Raw genomic sequence first — 17,698 nt, 5'->3', positions numbered from 1 at the left:
AAATCTGGACCTTTTTAGGAATGAAAGTAGGTAATAAAAAACATTCAAATTGGTTTCATTTTATTGATGGACCTATAAAACAGCTCTATTCAAAAAAATCTGTCTTCAAAAGCAATTTCTTTAAATTAAAAAATGTCAGAGCACCGTGTGCTGGACAATATGGCCATTTTGAATCTTTCTCCCACTACCCTGGATCATGAAGAAGGTAGCTGTCCCTAAGCACTCATGCCGGAGCGTGAGCGGAAGGTGGTGCTTACACCATATCTGGGTAGGGTCTGGAAAGAGAGGTGGGATATTGCTGGCTGTCATACATATTTGAGCACATGTCAAAGTCAGCATGGTCACTACGCAGGTGACTCTCACATAGTGTCCTAAGAGACATGACAGGGTGGAAGTGGAGCTTACCAAATTTTCCCTGGCTTATTTTAATAAGGTGTCAGCAAAAAAAAAACTCAAATGCCAAACTGAACAGAACACTGGGCAACCAACCTTAAAAAGACTGTGACCAGCAAACAGGCATCAAGTGGATGCTTACTTAGGAGGCACTGCATGTTCTGGCACCTGTGTGCTGAGCAGCCTCGTCTCACATGACCCTTCCGTGGGCCTCTGTGTTTTAATCACATGGCTTTACAGTTTCTAGGAGGTTCTATGTACCTTCCCATCCCAGCACCTTGGCACTAAAACATTCCCTGTCACTTCCCTCCAGCTATCCCTTTGTCTAGGTAATTCCTGTTTGTCTTTCAGATCTATTCAAGCAACATTTTCTGAGGCAAGTCCTCCCCGACTCACTGATCTATAACGTATTTTGTTGTTGTTGTGAGATGCCTTCATAAAAAAAAAAAAAAAAAAAAAAAAAAAAAACTTCCCTCAATTTATAATTATACAGGTATTGGTGTGAATAATGGATTAGGAACTGATTCATATCTGTCTCCTCCAGGAGACTATAAGTTCTTTGAGAGTAAAGCTTTATGGATTTTCTCTCACTATATTATCCTTGAGGTTTATCAGGTAGTAATTACTCAGGTAATACTGCTGGGTAAATAAATAAATGATGTACCAAACACAGTATTTAGTCAAAAATGTTCACACCTTTCCCCCAAAGAACTTTAGAGAAATCATCACGATCATGGAAATGGAATTATTTTGAAAAGTCTTCTCAGAAGAGAAAATACATGAAGCTCGCATTATAGCACATCACTTTTCCTTCATTTCTTTTCTCCTTAAAAACAACTGCTGTATGTATCTATCTACATCAATCTATCTATTTATGGAACTCTTTCACTCAGAATTGTAAGATTGGCATTTTACATTTAACTGAATAAAATGAGGACCTGGCCAAATAATGTGAAAAGTTTTCAAAAGCAATCCAACTGGTAAAAAAAAGTATACACAATGGGTTCTTTCTGTGCCCTGGATTTCTAACATATGCACAAGGGTAATAATGCCAACCCTGTAGACAGTGCTATTAAAAATGAAATTAAAAGAATAAAAGCATCTTTCAAAAGTTCAAAAAGGAAAATTTGGGGGCAATCTTACGTCCCTTCTATTTTTACCTTTAAAATTACCTTTAAAACTTTAAATACCTCTTTGCATTTAATTGTGCAAGCTCTATTTTAAATGTGAAGTAACACTCAAATGACCTATATGTATGTGTACATATATATGTAAGTATTTATACACCTCTGTCCTCTCTTTCTATAGTAAGTATACACAAGGAACATATTTCCTTGCTTATATCTTAACAAAGGAGATTTAATCACCTCCTAATGAGGCAGTAGTCTGTCTACTTGTGATTAAGACATTTGTTGTGACCTACCTGTGTGCTAAAGATTGTATTTAAGAAATACATATCATAAAATCCATGCGTCTACAGTTTCTGTTAGATGCAAAATATTGTGTATACCCGAGGTATCCACCTATAAAATAAAGAAGGTATACCTTCATCCTTTCCCCTTATGCAAAATTGTTCCTAGAGGGTCAATACATTTTAATAATGTATAAATATCCCTCAGTTATTATTGCTGTATCTATGGATAGTAGATTCCTTTTTTTTTTTTTAAAGATTTTACTTATTTATTCATGATAGTCACACAGAGAGAGAGAGGCAGAGACACAGGCAGAGGGAGAAGCAGGCTCCATGCACCGGGAGCCCGACGTGGGATTCGATCCCGGGTCTCCAGGATCGCGCCCTGGGCCAAAGGCAGGCGCCAAACCGCTGCGCCACCCAGGGATCCCTGGATAGTAGATTCCTAATAAGATATCATTTTGTCAAAATCTACAAGATATGAAAAATTAAAAATAATTATTTTACTGTTTAATCAAATTAATGGTTGAATGCTCTTTTACATAGGTCATAAAGGATACCTGGGATTTAGGTATACCATCCTTCATCCTTTTATTCATTCAACCAATGTTTATTCAGCATCTTCCATACACCAGTGTTCGAGGCCTTGAGAATATGTCAATGAATAAAATAGAAAAAAAAAGTCCTAACTCTTATGTATCTTAAACTCTAGACCAAGAGTCGGCAATGGACACAGTCTGTTTTTATAGATAATTTTTTACAGGGAAACAGTCACATTCACTTGTTTGTGTATTGTCTATGGTTTCTTTAATGGTATGGCAAAGTTCAGTGGTTGAAAATAGAGACCATATGGATATGGCCCTCAAAACCTAAGCTATTTACAATCTGTCCCTTTACAGAAAAAAATTTCCTGACCTCTGTTCTACACGAGAGTGATTGAAGATAACTATCCTCTCCCATAAAATATCCCAGAATATCATATTGGATTCATGAAGATTATGTTTCTTATATTTAAGGTATCTGGATTGCCCTTCGGAATACTCCTACCTTTTCTATAAACTTCCTAAAGATATCCAGATTTTGACCTGGAAATTTCAGTTCGACCCTAGAGGAGTTTCAACAAAAAAATGAGAAACTGTATGAGCAATAAATATTTGCCTTATTGTTGAATGATATTACATTATTGACTTATTGTTGAAGTGTTTATTTTGCTGACATTATTTTAAAGGAAAGTCCTGAAAGTAGGAGAAGATCCATCTGTTTTCTATTGAAATCATATTGTCCAAAATAAAGACTGAAAGATCTAAGTTCTGATATAAGGTGCTATTTATAGGTCCAATGAGATTACATCACAAAATAATTCTTATCCAACTGTGGAGTGAATATTATATTTACCATTGGGCATGTCAAATACTGAGACAATTCGGAAGAACACATTTTCATATAAGCATAATAGCCATTAGTGGTAATAATTGATGTTTGTTGAGAACTTACATATTGAGCACTATTAGTACTTTATGTGAATTATTTAATACATACATCCTTATATGTTAAATGTTATCATTTCATTCGTATTTTACATAGAAGGAAAGCAAAATACAAAGAGTTAAATAAAACTGACCAGTCATGGGACGCCTGGGTGGCTGAGCAGTTAAGCATCTGCCTTCGGCAGCGTCTGTTTTCCAGTGGTACATTACTTTTTAAAACTCTCAGTAGAAAACTTTAAAAGACACTGCTAAACCCGTATTACTGACTTTAGAGAAATGATATGTTGCATTGATTATGAATGACTTTAACTATGAATGAAAACTGTGGATCTGAATGCATACTGCAACTAGTCCTCTTAATAATTTGAATTTTTAAATAATATTTTATCAAATTAGATTAGATCTTCTAACTTGGTTCACTTACATGGACTTACAATTTAGCTAGCAAATAACTTACTCTCAGAGTAGGGAAAATATCAGTTCTGTCATTGTCTCACTTGATATATTTTTTATCAGGATGACTTTTAACCCACAGTGTACTTGGAAACATTTGGGTCTTAATTCTTTACTTAGTTAGTGTTACTTTATTAAAACTACATAATGTGATCCGAAAATCCACTTAACAGGCATACATACAATATGTTGCAGTAGGCCGTAAGATCCCAAAAGGGGTGAACCTTTCTCCCTTTAGGAATAAATACTAATTCCATCGAATGGCTTCTATCTGACATGTGGCTCCATATGACATTGAAAAAGTGACAGCACCAGTATCATATGCATTTTAAAGAGTAAACCTTAATTTTTCCTTGGAAACATATCAATGGGAATTCTAATGTGTTCCTCCTGTACCCCAGAAGACTATTTTAAGACATTCTACTTGACCACTAACATGAACTCAGTGACCATATTTGAACTCTACAGGATAGAAAGCTCTGTTGTTCACCAGCACAGAAAGACTATGGCGTTCTTAGATCCTTTGACGGCAGGGAACAGTGAAGACAGTTAACCTCCACTGGGGGGGTCACTGGCATAACTCATGTTTACGAGGCCTTCACCGCTGGTGTCTTGACTAAGTTCAATGAGCACATTAAGGCCAAACAGCTAACTATATCACTACTCATTAATGTTTTACTCTTATACTTTTAACCATTTCTAAAACGACATAACTGTTACCAGTTAACATAATAAATGCCTAAGCAGTTAAGTTTGTGAAATTTTAGATGTCAATTTAACTTTTCTCCCTGGCCCTTCCTCTGTAGTCTAGGAGTTTTGTAATGTACTTAAGGGCATATCCTCTAGAACCTGTCTACTAGGTATGAATCTTTGCTCTGATAACTTCCCAACTGTGTCACCTTGGGCACATTATTTAACCTCTCTATGCCTCTGTTGCCATATACGTGAAATAATGATAATAAGAAGAATTACTCCATGAAGTTGGTGTAAGGATGAAATGAGTTAAAAATAAAGAACACTTAGAATAATGTCTAAAACACAGAAAACGCTCAATAAATATTATGTTTTTGTTACCGACTCAACATCTCAATGTTACTGTAGTTTGTAACTACCTGCAAATGCTAGTTTATGCCAGAACAGCGGTCCATCCAGTTGTACACCCCAGCAGTCAATACTTGGTGGGAGAGCACTGCTATCTTCTAAAGTATAAACCTCAAGGTATTAATATCATGAATGCTGTTAATAGCTCAGATACTCAATGAAGGATACTCTCCTCAGATAATATTTAGAACTATTTAGATATATCTATTATAGTTTCAGATTGTTTCAGTATGTTTCACATTATTCTTAATATAGTTTTCATAGAATTATAGACTGCACTCCTATGTCTCTCTGGACTCCTCTCTCCTGAGCCAAGTGTGAATAACCTGAGCCAAGGAGTACCTCTTAAGTCTGTAGATATTCCCAAGGCTGCTCAATCCTGAGCCTCGGGAATGTGATATAAGATAGGGCTCATGATGTTGGAGAGAGATGCTTCCTAGCAGCATCATGTAGGTATACGTAGGGGGAAAAGTCACTCCATTCCATGATTCTGACAACAAGTCAACAAATACTGTGGCACCATAATTTCTGTGAGTTTTCACTAAATTTATACTAATGTAATTTAAAATCTAAGCTTCGGAAATTTTATTTCTAGCCATTAGTTTATTAACAAAAGTTTTTTTTTTTTGTTTTTTTTTTTGTTTTTTTTTTTTTAACAGGTACTGACCTAATCCATTGCTTCCCAGCACAGCTTCATGATGCACACTGAGGGGTTTCAGAGGGGAGGGAGTCCTACCTGGCCTGGGTGTATTCTTTACTAGGCTCAAACCTTTTATATGTGCTTTCATCCTCTACTCACATTAAGAAAATGTTATCAGTCTCTGCACATACACACATGTTCAGGTTACACAACAATTGCAGCATCTGAAAATTTTCCCCTTCTTCCTTTGAGATCTCTTTTCAAACTGTTGTATGTGAAGAGGGTAATGTCCTTAGGGTTTTCTACAATGAAGCCAGTGTCTTCAGATTACAAAAAGGATCAAATGTGAAAATAATTTTGAAGCTATGAAGTTATGGCTGCCAGACAAAACATAGGATGCCCAATTAATTTGAATTTCAGCTAAACAACAAATTAGTCTTTAAGTATGCCCCAAATATTGTATGGGAGATACTTATACTAAAAAATTATTTGTTGTATATCTGAAATTCAAATTTAACTGGCATTTTGTATTTTTATTTACTAATGAAGCAACCTTATGACAAGGGCCTATACATGTGTGCATTATACAGAAGAAAATGTGACAGGTACTTGAAAGTACGAACTGTATTTATGAGTTACTGAAAAGGAAGTTTTCAGTAAGTTTAAGTAAATTATAATTTGTTGATCTTTTTGTTTTAAGAAACACAGATACAGAACCCACAAGTAAGTTTTGACATAATTAATTACTCACCAAATACCCGGAACATCTATAATAAATGAGTTATTGGTAAATGAGTATTTATTGTAAACTGGATTTTTTAAGTTCTTATTTAAAATATAGGAAACACTATAGGGCATTTCATATATATATATATATGTAACTTTTATTTTATATTTATAAGTCTTTTACTTTGCATTAGTTTTCTGTTGTTGTCACAGCAAATTACCGCAAATTTAGTGGCTTCAAACAACAAATCTATTATTTCACAGTTCTGGAGGTCAGAAGTCTGGGTACAGTGTGGCTCAGCTGTTTCTTCTGCTTAGAGCCTCACTAGGCTAAAACTAAGGCATCAGCCATTCTGGAGGCTCTGGGGGAGAATTTGTTTCCACTCCTAGTTAGGTTGTTGGCCAAATTCAGTTTCATGTGATTGATTTCCTTGCTGGCTGTGGAACAGGGGTCATCCTCCATTTGTAGGGGCCTCCCACGTTTCCTGCCTGACCTGAGGACCCCCCTTGTCTTCAGTTCTCTCTGACCTCCATTTCTGCCCCTCTTCTGTAGCTCCTGGCTGCTGAATCTCTTCTGTCTTCTTTCGTTTCTAAAGGCTCACATGCTCACATTGGGCCTAACAGGATAATCCAGAATAACATCTTTATCTTAAAGTCCATAACCGTATTCCAGCGGCACCATCCTTTTTGCTGTACTCACAAACTGCAGACATTAGTTGTGCCTGTTTTCTTGGAAGAGGGGACTTTTTTTTTTTTTTTTTTTGCTCACCACATACCCCACTTTTTCTGATACTCTCTGCGTTTAGCATTCTAAGGCATGTAAGGGTGTGATTCCAGTGGAGAAATAAAATCAGGATGAAGGCAAAACTCTCCTTGATTCCAATGTTGCTAGTAGATATTTTTCTTTAATTAAGAGAGGATATCCTTTGATTTGAAAAGCTTCCATTGAAAACTATTGAACCATCTATGCGGTGCTCTAGGGATGCAGAATGGGTCACTGTTTGGGGGAGGGGGGTTGTGTGGGTAGGTGGGTGGGTTTTGTTTTTGTTTTTAATGCCCTCTCCGTAGGTTAGTAGAAATCTACCCTCTGTCCATGGCAGAAGCACATTAACTAGGCCAGTTCGTCTAAAGGTAATAAAACTATTTGAAAGGACACAGTAGTTGTGATCATGACACATTCTTAAATGAACCAGACTCTATTTGATGTATGTGAAAAATTAAAGCATAGGTCTAAGAGTGCTGTAAGAGACATTTTCTCATTCTTTTGGTAAGATCTGACATCAGCATATAGATGGCTTCATCAATTATTGAGAAAAAGACTAAGAAAAGAAAAATGACTGATTGGGATGCTTCATTTTGAAGTCTGAATTTGAAGCCCTTGGGTCGAATGTACCTGTAGGTCTAAATCTTTCAGAATTAGCTCCTGCTCTCTCTACAGCTTATCTGTTTAAGTTTCTTGCTTAAAAAAAATAAGGCACTTAAAAATTTTTAATGCACTCTGTCAAACATCAGAACATGTGTGCCAGACTTTGAAGCAACTGCATATATCAATGAAGGGAAGAAACAGATCTCCGTGTAGATAAATATTCCTTAAGATGAAGCCAGGAGAATGATTTTAAATTTAAAATACCAGTTTCTCTCAAGGGTTAAGTTTTCACAACTTGAATGATTTATTTTTTCTTCACAGCTGTATTCTCAAATGCAACAGTGAATTTCAGAGTTCTTACGTTTGCCACCTAACGGTCTTGTCTTGCTTATTCCTCGCCAAGTATTAAGGACTTGTAGTTGACAAGCTAAAACTGTTTTGTTTTGTTTTTTTTCAATTGAAACAAAAATGACAACAAACGACCTTGTTCATTTGCAAGTCATTCATTAGCCTCTGTGGCTTTTGTGGCACTAATATTTAGAGATAAATAATGAGGGAACCACAGCTGATAAAATCAGCACACATAGGTAAATATTAATGAGCAAAAGTGTGAATCATCTTAAAAGCACCATTCCCTTAACTATGGTTCATATTAACAATCTTTCTTGTGTTTGAAAGAATCGCGCAAGTATTCAAGTCAGTTATCGAGGTAGCCTTGCCTGTGAACACAATGCTAGTAGTATCTTTCCAGTTATTTAGCCTAAAATGCCCATATTTATTTAGCCTCAAAGTCATTACTTCTGGAATAACTGCAAACCATTTACTATCAGAAATACTTTTTAATTCTATATAATCTTGTTTGGGGCTTTTGTTTTTATCTCACACTCTTCGTACTTACTTCATAAAACATCCCCTCCAGAAAATACTTTTCCATACCATATAAAATGTGGTGTTTCAACTTAATCTCCACCTCTAAGTGAATCAAGTCTTGTGCCTTTGGGTGATGCTGATTATTTATGGTTTTTCAGTCTATTTTAAAAAGGGTTTAAAGTAGCTTATATATTTACAGATAAAGAGGGAACACAGGCAGTGTAAAAGCCGCAAAAACAAATTTTTCCGGTTACCCCAAATTTGCTCAATATTATAATATGATGTTGCATTTGTCTCTGCGAGTTTCGTTAAAGAAAAAAAAAACCTACTCTGACACTTGTTAAAATGGTAAGGAAGACTTTTTCCAGGACTACTGTGATAGGTGTCAACACTATTGCGATGGGGAGAGAGATTCAGCTCAACTCTGAATACAATGAAGCCAGCTGGGATTTACAGGATCAGGTGGTGTGGTGGGGAGAGGGGAGTGCGTGCAAAATTGCTAAGAGTGGATGGCTGGGGTCGGGAGAATTCTTGCTAAATTTAATTTAACAGGACTCTTGCTGGAAGGTGGGCCAGTGTGATCAAACATCAAGGGTGGGAGATGAGGAATTTAATTAGATATTGAGAATGACCAGATACCAAGGGAGGGTGGTAGTAGGATTCTCTCTAAGCTGATTTAGCAGGATTCCTGCTAAAACTGAATTCTGCAGAGATGGACACCGAGGCGCATGGCTGAGGCTGACTAAAGTGTGACCAAGGAGAATTTTTTTTTTCAGTGTCCTATTGACCAGGGCAAGGGAAGAACATGTTTGCATGCAGAACTTACACTGTCCAAAGCAGTGAAGGACACCATCATCATCTGTAGGTCCATGGAATTGAGCTCCAGGTCTGATTTAATCATTTGGGTTTCAGTTTTTTAATAAGCATACATTGGGAGGCAGTGTATGGATAAGGCGGCATTTAAACAGAGCTGGTGAGGGAATTTGCCTCGGGAATACCAGAGAGCCCAGTAAGTACAAGCACCCTAAGGCCTGCTGGTATGCTGGAGGAAGGACAGGGAATCCAATGTGAATTAGTGAAGTGATCAAAGGAGAGAGAAGTAGGGCTTGAGAGAAGAGGGATAGTGAGAACCAAATCATTTCAAATCTACAGCCCATTGTGAGGTCTTTAGGTTTAACTCTGAGTGCGAAGGGAAGCCATCGGAGGGTTCTGAAGAGAGACTTGGTCTGACTTACATTTTAAGGGGATCAATCTGCCTGCTGTAAAGAGAACACATTGTAGGAGGGCAAGGATGGAAGCAGAGAGACCAATTAGGGGCTTTTGCAATAGCCCAGGTGAGGCACAATGTGGCCTCTCCCAGGATAGGCGCTGTGCAGACAGTAAATGGTAGTCACATTCGGAGTATGTTTTAAATGTAGAGGTGAAGGGTTTGCTGATGAATAAAGCTGACCTGCTTGAAGGATGAGATTAGTGTTTTTTTTTGTTGTTTTTTTTTTTTTTAGGTAAGGAAGATTGAAGCAAAAATAGGTTCTTTGAGGGGAAGAACAGCAGCTTAGTTTTTGACATTTTCAACTCCTGATGCCTATTAGACATAGTGAAGCAATCAGATAGGATGTAAGGGTAACATTTTGAGCCATAAGATCTGATCACCTAAAAAATGAGTGAATGTGCAGAGATTGGTCCAATGAACTGCTATACTGAGCAATCACTTTCTCCGGGTTTCTCTCCTTTGGCTTTACTGGTCATTCAAGACTGGCTTAGAAATCCTAAGGTGTTAGGATGATAGGGTGTCACTACCTGTGTTCTTTTGCTCATCTTTGCAAACAAACACCGGGCACTTACTGAATAGTGTTTTACTTGCCTGTTGACTGGTTATCTCTTCCATTATACTCTAAGTTCCTTAAGGAAAAGGCTTAAATATGTAAGTGTTCTTGAGTGAAAGAATAAACTAAAACTCTTTGCATTTAAGGTAAAATCTAAGTAATATTCATCCCTGTGTACTTCACTCACCTCTTCTCATATTACCCTTCCCTTTGTTGACTTCACCCCAGCTGCCTTTGCTAATTCCTTCAAGACTTGCCATACCCTCAACTTTCTCAAGCTTCATGGATTCTTTGATCTGTTAATGTATCATAATTTAGTAGGTCTTGGTTTAAATACTAAGTCCTAAGAGAAGTACCTCCCGAACCTTTATCCTAATCCACCCTCATTTTGTCTCTCCTAGTAATCCAAATTTGTGACTTGATAGCATTTATCACTGTTTGTAGGTTTACAAGTATTTATGTCATTACTTACTATGTATCTTCTTAACACGTTTATGAGAACAAAAGACGATGCCTATTGTGTTCATTAATATGTACCCACTCCTAACCGCTATGCCGGAGGCTTGGGCCTTCTATAAAATATTTAGAATACATATAAAAAGCTTCCTATATTTGTATTAGTACCAATGAATATGGATAATAAAATCAATGTGTTTGTGACTTTTTTTTATTACATAAAATAGTAACATCTTTTGATAAAAATATATTAATCTGTTTCTCTTATAATTGGGAAAGCATGAGATCATGGAGTAAGAATTAGTCTCCTACTTGTCCAGAAGCACCTGGTTTTTATTATGTACGTAAACATTCTCCCTATTGTACAGAAAAATGTACTTTCCAGAACTGTATCACCCGTAGGGAATGTTATGCCCTTCGCTATTTTGGCTTATGATGTGGAACAGCATTTCAAATGTATATGGCCTTCTGAGAAGACACAGCAGTATGAGCAACTATTTTCAAACCTTTTTTATTGAAAAGAGTTTAAGAAACTTTGCTCAATATAACAATCAGTCACATGGAAAGATTATGCATCTAGAAAACAATTCTTTTGTTAAACTTACCTCATAACTCTTTGTTGAGATAACAGATTGAACATTCCATAAAAATTCAAACCAATACTATTCTAACCAATCATGGTTTGAAATATATCATTTATACTAACCAAATTTTAATACTTTGTATTATTTTAAAAATATATACCCATATTCACAAAATTAAATACAATTATTGTTTCCAAATTTATTTAAAGAAGCTATAGCTATAAAAACCTAGAAAATTCTATGTATCCTTCTTTTGCAAGTAAAGACTCCCCACAAAATTAAATATTATAAATTATCATTTCAGTTAGTTATTTGAGCCTAAGACAGGGTGAAACTATCCATCCAATCACTTTTAATATGCTTTGTCTCTCCTCTACAATTGCTGAAGTCTTTTCTTTGTATGGAAGAATTACTGTAATTAGAATTAATTAATCATATAATTAGAAGTGATGGACATTTGGAAGCAGAAGGAAAGGAATAGACTCTTATTCCTTTAAGATTTTCTCTCAAGGGCCTCTCCATGGAGAAGTGACAACATGAAATTATCTGACCCATTCTTCCATACTGCTTTATATAATAGTAATTAGTAAACTTTGAGAAGCTATGTAAAACTTCTTAGAATATAGAAGAAAAATTTGTTTTCATAATTCTAAGCTTTTGAAATACTTCTGTAAGGATTAGGTAATAATATACAATAATATACTATATATACAATAATATATATTATTGCACTTTGCTATTATTACAAAATGGCTTTTGAAAAAATCTGTTTGGATTAATAAAATATATTCAATAAAGGATCAATATACAAATTATTTTTATAATCTAATATTTCTAATTGTTAGTATTTTCATATTAAAGTAGATACACATTTAAAATACACCCTTGATTTAGTCATCTGGCATCAGAAATAGGACTTTAAGTTTTCCAAAATGATAGGAAAAGAGGAAATTTCTCGTAATGCTCAGTTTAAAAGGAGTAAAAATTATATGTACTCTACTTAGCCCATAATAGGAAATATAAATAACAGAATGATAAATATTAGTAAAAAGTATATACCTTCGGATAAACATTCATTTCATTGATTAATATTTTGCAAGTTTCTGAAGTTAAATTTAGGGAAAGGAAATCTGAACACAAACTTTAGGAGACATAGCTAGATGAACCATACAAAAGAGTACACCCAAGCATTTTCTAGCAAAAGAGAAATTGAAGGTGTTTTGTTGGGTTTTCTAATTCCTCTGAATATCTTTTTTCCAGTTTAGTTTTTTAAAGGTTGACGGAATTATCGCTAACACTTCTCCTTGAAGCAGCATATCATTTAATGAACAAAAATTTGATTTCTCAAATATTCACAAAGTTTTTCAAACCAAAATGCAATTTAATATGTAGATGAATCCTATTATTGGCAGCAGATGATCCTCATCAATCTGTAGATGTGATCTTACATCTGAAGAAGTTCCTTGAACAGGGTGTTTAATACAACCTGCCACATTGTACCACCATTTGTACTAACAATTTTCAGTGATACCATAAAGATCAGCCACAGATTTGCTTCCTTAAATCTACCAGAGGGTTTGTACTTTGCAATATACATAAAAATCCCACAATTTTCTAGTTTCTATCTTATTTGAAATCTTTTATCTACTTCCTTCGTATGTATCTAATTGACTGCGAAAATCATCTCTTTTTGGAATTCACTTATTTTCTCAGGTTAATCTCTTGGCGTTTGGATTTATCATATACAAAGTTTTCCGTCACACTGCGGGGTTGAAACCAGAAGTTAGTTGCTATGAGAACATAAGGTAAATGTCTCTCAAACTCTATTTCTTTAGTAGCGAAAAGCTTTAGTGACTTGAGGCACAAATAATTCTTGGAAGGACTATTTTTTAAAGCATTATTTATACTTTTTTTCTGCCGTATCCAGAATACTTATTGTTAAATAGCAATTAATATGTCTAAAAAGACTGTAGTCTCGACAGATGAGATGGTAAGTGGTAAGTGAAGCATTCTTTTCCAACATACCCATTGAAAGAAAAGATGCTGGCTGTGTTTTAAGGCCAAAAGAGACCTTCGTGATTTTCTTTGGAAAACATTCCTCGGAGCTTAGTAACTGTGTTTCTTTCTTGTGATTCCTAGTTTGCATGCTGCCATGATTTTCCCTTCAACCCTCTCTTTAAAACTGATTTATTGAGACCTTGAAAATGGTTTGTTCAGGAAAAACTGAAGTGTACTATAGGGAATGTTAGAAACAACTAACGTTTGTGTTGCTTGGAAACACTCCTGGAGTTTCAATACCTCGCACAAGATTTATAGTTCGGATTTAGCAAACGTTTGATCGATTACTTTCTTTTACTCCTCACCATTCATAGCTTCATGTAGTGTGCTGGTTTTAATAAAGTTGAAAATGACTCATTTTCTGAGGGTATACCACTAAAACATCTTCTGCGGTACGGAATGATTGGACAAAGAATGAATAAGAAAATAATCATTAGTTGCCTCATTTTCAAAGCAGTGTCCTCAGTGAGCAGGATTGAATATTGCTTTCCCAAAGTCCTAGGCAATAGACTGAAAATATGTAAGAGTGTTTCATCTAATTTTTAAGAAATCAGTATTCTGACCTGAATTTATTTTGAGATAACTATATTGCAGCAGTGAAGAAAAAAAAATCTAAATTTATTCCTATACTTTCTTTACTAAACCTGAGAGAAAAGCAGAAACTTCCTTTGACGTCATGCGCAGGTACTGACCCAAATCCACGCAGTCTACAAGGCTTCTAAGGGAAAATACTTCCTAACAGATATATGTCTTACCTTCAGGAATGATTGCAACATTTGATTTGAAATCAAAGCACACACACTGCAGTACACCAGATAAAAATATTTTAAGATTAAGGAAATTCCTTGAAAAATACTCTTTTAATCTTTTTGGAAGCACAGCCCTGCCGCGGGGCAGTAACACACCCTAAAGGCTGTCCCGTGAAGCTAGAATTAATAATTCATCAGTTTCAAAATAATCTTTTGGTCTCTGCAGATTTCTTAATTGCACCAAACACTCATTGCCCACATAATTTGAGGGGTTTAGGGGTGTGGGGGCTTTATATGTAGTTTTCTTAACTGAAACATTTCTAACATGTTATAGGTCTTGTGCCAGAGGAGCCCTTGCTCTCCTCTTCCTTCTTGGCACCACCTGGATCTTTGGGGTTCTCCATGTTGTGCACGCATCAGTGGTAACGGCTTACCTCTTCACGGTCAGCAATGCCTTCCAGGGGATGTTCATTTTCTTATTCCTGTGCATCCTGTCTAGAAAAGTAAGCAATTTTGTTTTATTTTTGTTTATTTGCTTTTTTAATTTTGGTGAACCCTATACCCTATTCATGTAGTATCAGTTACCAAATTGATCAAAATTCTTATTCTCATGGATTCATGTTGAGCCTTTATAGCCTAAATACAGGACATTTTCAGAGCAAAATCAGAACACCTAGCTGTTCATATGGAAATAGACCTTCAAAAAAAAAACTTGCTCTTAGGAATGTAAACATAGCTTGTATTCATTTGAGCATATTCTGATAGGCAATGAGAAAACAATACTTCTGAAAACCAAATATAACAATTTAATGTGATTTGAAAATAACTTAATGTGATTTGCAATTATGTTTAACATTTCCTTTTTTTTCTTTTTTTCTTTTTTTCTTTTTTTTTTTTTTTTTAGATCCAAGAAGAATATTATAGATTGTTCAAAAATGTCCCTTGTTGTTTTGGGTGTTTAAGATAAAAAATAGAGAACTATGGATAATTGTTACTACACATAAAAAAGCCAAGCTGTGGATGACCAATGTGTATAAATGACTTGAGCCAATTACCCAATTATTAATTACTAGCTAGTCTTTTAAATCAGTTTTTCTGTTTCCAGTGTAGGAACTGTAGGTAAGATATCTTAATTGTGTACCAGAGAGCTATAGTTTGCTTTCCTATGCGACATGGTTAGTTATGTCAAAACAGTATTGCAGATATGTGAAAAGTAATTGGTTTCTCAGGAGTGATATCACTGCTCCCAAGGAAAGGTTTTCTTTTTAACACAAGAAATATATGAATGTCCTGAAGGGAACCACTGGATTGATATTTTTGTGACTCATGTTGCCTTTGAAACTAGTCCCCTATCACCTTGGTAATGAGCTCTGTTACAGAAAGTGGAATATGAGAGGATGAAAGGGCAGAATGAAAAGCAGGAAAAAGGAAATGGTTATTATAACAATGAGATGTATTTTGAGTAAACTCGTTTTTTTGCAAACCAAATGAGAAATTATAGATAAAATAATTGAACAAACACATCTTGCCATTGCGTGGATTGCTCTGAACTTAAGTTTCTACTAAGACAACTTAGATTTATATTTGTTATATCCATCTTCCTTCCTAATGTTCTAAAAAAGACACAAAACTTACAGATGGAAATGACAAACAGTTATGTCCTGTTTGTTTTTTTTTAGGTGATGCCATAGTGGGGTATATACGGTTTCTGTACTCCTTTCATTGATCACAACTTCATATGCTTAATCAGTAATACATAAATGTGTCAAACTATAATATTGTTCAAGGCTGTAAATGTAAAAATAGTGTATATAAAGCTGAAGTATTCTATTCTATAACCTTTTCAGTTAGTGAAAAATATTATATCTCATTAGGCTAGTCTGTGTGAGTTCTTTATTTCTTTTAATTTTAGAGATGTTCTAGTTCACATCACAATTTTCCCTTTTAACTTACTATTCTTAAAAGGGCATTGTAAATATGAAAGTTATTCAGAAAGTGAATTGCTATTTTTTTCTGTTCAGAAAAGTACACATTTAAAAAATGTTATTTATAACAAAGAAATCCCTGAGAACTGTAGAAATGTTCACAGTGGATCTATTTTCTGACAGTTTCCTACTATCTATTAAAGCATATCTGCTTCAATGTATGGCTTCTATCTATCCTCAAATCTTCTCATTAAAATGTAGAAGCAGTGATTTTATTTCAAAAAACATGTAATTGCACCTACCTGTAGAAGTATGCCAGTACACTAAATGTTGTGATTTTAAATTAATTTCTCCAGCTGTTAAAATGAAGTCTGTCAAAACTTACTTTAACAAATAAAATGTTATCTAAATGAATACAGCTACTGCTTTGCTGAGTCGTTTGCTCAAGAAAGATGAGCTACTCGCCGATATGTCTTCTACATTTTTAGAGAATCCATGATACATTTTCATTATATCTTCTGATCTCTTATATGCTAAGCCTGTGACCCGTTATTAGAAATGTCATTATAGAACAGTGTTATAAAAATGTGATATTGAAAAACCAATCTGTTCAATCGACATATACAAATGATGTATGGTAGGCAGAGTAATGGCTCTCCCAACACTTGCATGCCATAATCTTCAGAATCTGTAAATACTACCATTAGGGCACATGGAGAAGAGGATTGCTAATCAGCTGACCTTGCCACGGGGAGAGTATCCTGGATTATCTGGGCAGGCTCAATGTCATCACAAGGGTCCTTATCAATGAAGGAGGGAGAGAGGGAGGGAGAAAAGGGAACATGGTAGAGCGATACAGTCTGAGACGTCTTGACCAGCCATTGCTGGCTTTGAAGACAGAAGCAGTCCACAAGCCAAGGAATGGCGGCAGCTTCTAGAAGCTGCAAAAGGCAAGGAAATGGCTTCTTCCCTGGAACCCATAGAAAGAAGTCAGCCATGCTGATACCTTTCTTTTAGCCTGGGATGACCCATTTTGGACTTCTAACTTCCACAACTGTAAGATAATAAGTGAATATTATCTTAAGCTGCCAAGTTTGTTGATAATTTGTCATAGGTTTATTGATAAATTTTTGATAATTACAGCAACCATAGGGAATATTATGGAAATATCTAATAGCATCTTTAGAGACAAGTGATTGTTCACACCATTGGGCAAACTTTTAACTCTGGATATTGTTTTTATCAACCCTCCTGTAGATATCATTGGATAAAGCTTGTACTCTGTAGCATGCTGGATTGAAACCTCCTTGGAGTGTCCTGGGTATATTCTGAAACCAGCCCCCCTGTATGGAGGGCAGGGAGAGATCGAAGAAGAGACAGGCCACTCTAGATTGGGAGGTGGTAGGTTTAATAAGCAAGAGAATTTGTCTTACAAGATTTGTCTTGAGTGGCCACAGATGCATACATCTCTGCACCCACTCACCAAATCTTAAAAGTTTATATGGAGGCTCTAACTGGATTCAGTCACATGTACCATCCAGAGAGTTACAACACCACATTCCTATCCCATGGCTGCAATGTTGGGGCAGTTTCGGGGAGCAGTGAAGACAAGCAGAATGCACATTCCAAGGACTGTGAAGCAGTGAGGAGCCTCCA

General features: G+C 35.6%; 1 protein-coding gene across 1 annotated transcript in view; it reads left to right on the top strand.

Moving 5' to 3' along the window:
- The window catches only part of ADGRL4 (adhesion G protein-coupled receptor L4), a 110,196-nt gene extending 93,740 nt beyond the window's left edge, over window positions 1-16,456 (top strand). The window contains exons 14-16 of the mRNA XM_072834195.1: window positions 13,024-13,115; window positions 14,452-14,620; window positions 15,022-16,456. Coding sequence (XP_072690296.1) covers window positions 13,024-13,115; window positions 14,452-14,620; window positions 15,022-15,084 — 324 coding nt within the window. The 3' untranslated portion in view covers window positions 15,085-16,456. The remainder of the gene's footprint in view (window positions 1-13,023; window positions 13,116-14,451; window positions 14,621-15,021) is intronic.
- Window positions 16,457-17,698: the final 1,242 nt, after the last annotated feature.

The sequence above is a fragment of the Canis lupus genome, chromosome 8 (assembly GCF_048164855.1).
Source record: "Canis lupus baileyi chromosome 8, mCanLup2.hap1, whole genome shotgun sequence".
NCBI classification, from domain to species: domain Eukaryota; kingdom Metazoa; phylum Chordata; class Mammalia; order Carnivora; family Canidae; genus Canis; species Canis lupus.
The sequence above is the reverse complement of the archived record's forward strand: the minus strand, read 5'-3'. Positions and strand labels throughout refer to the sequence as shown.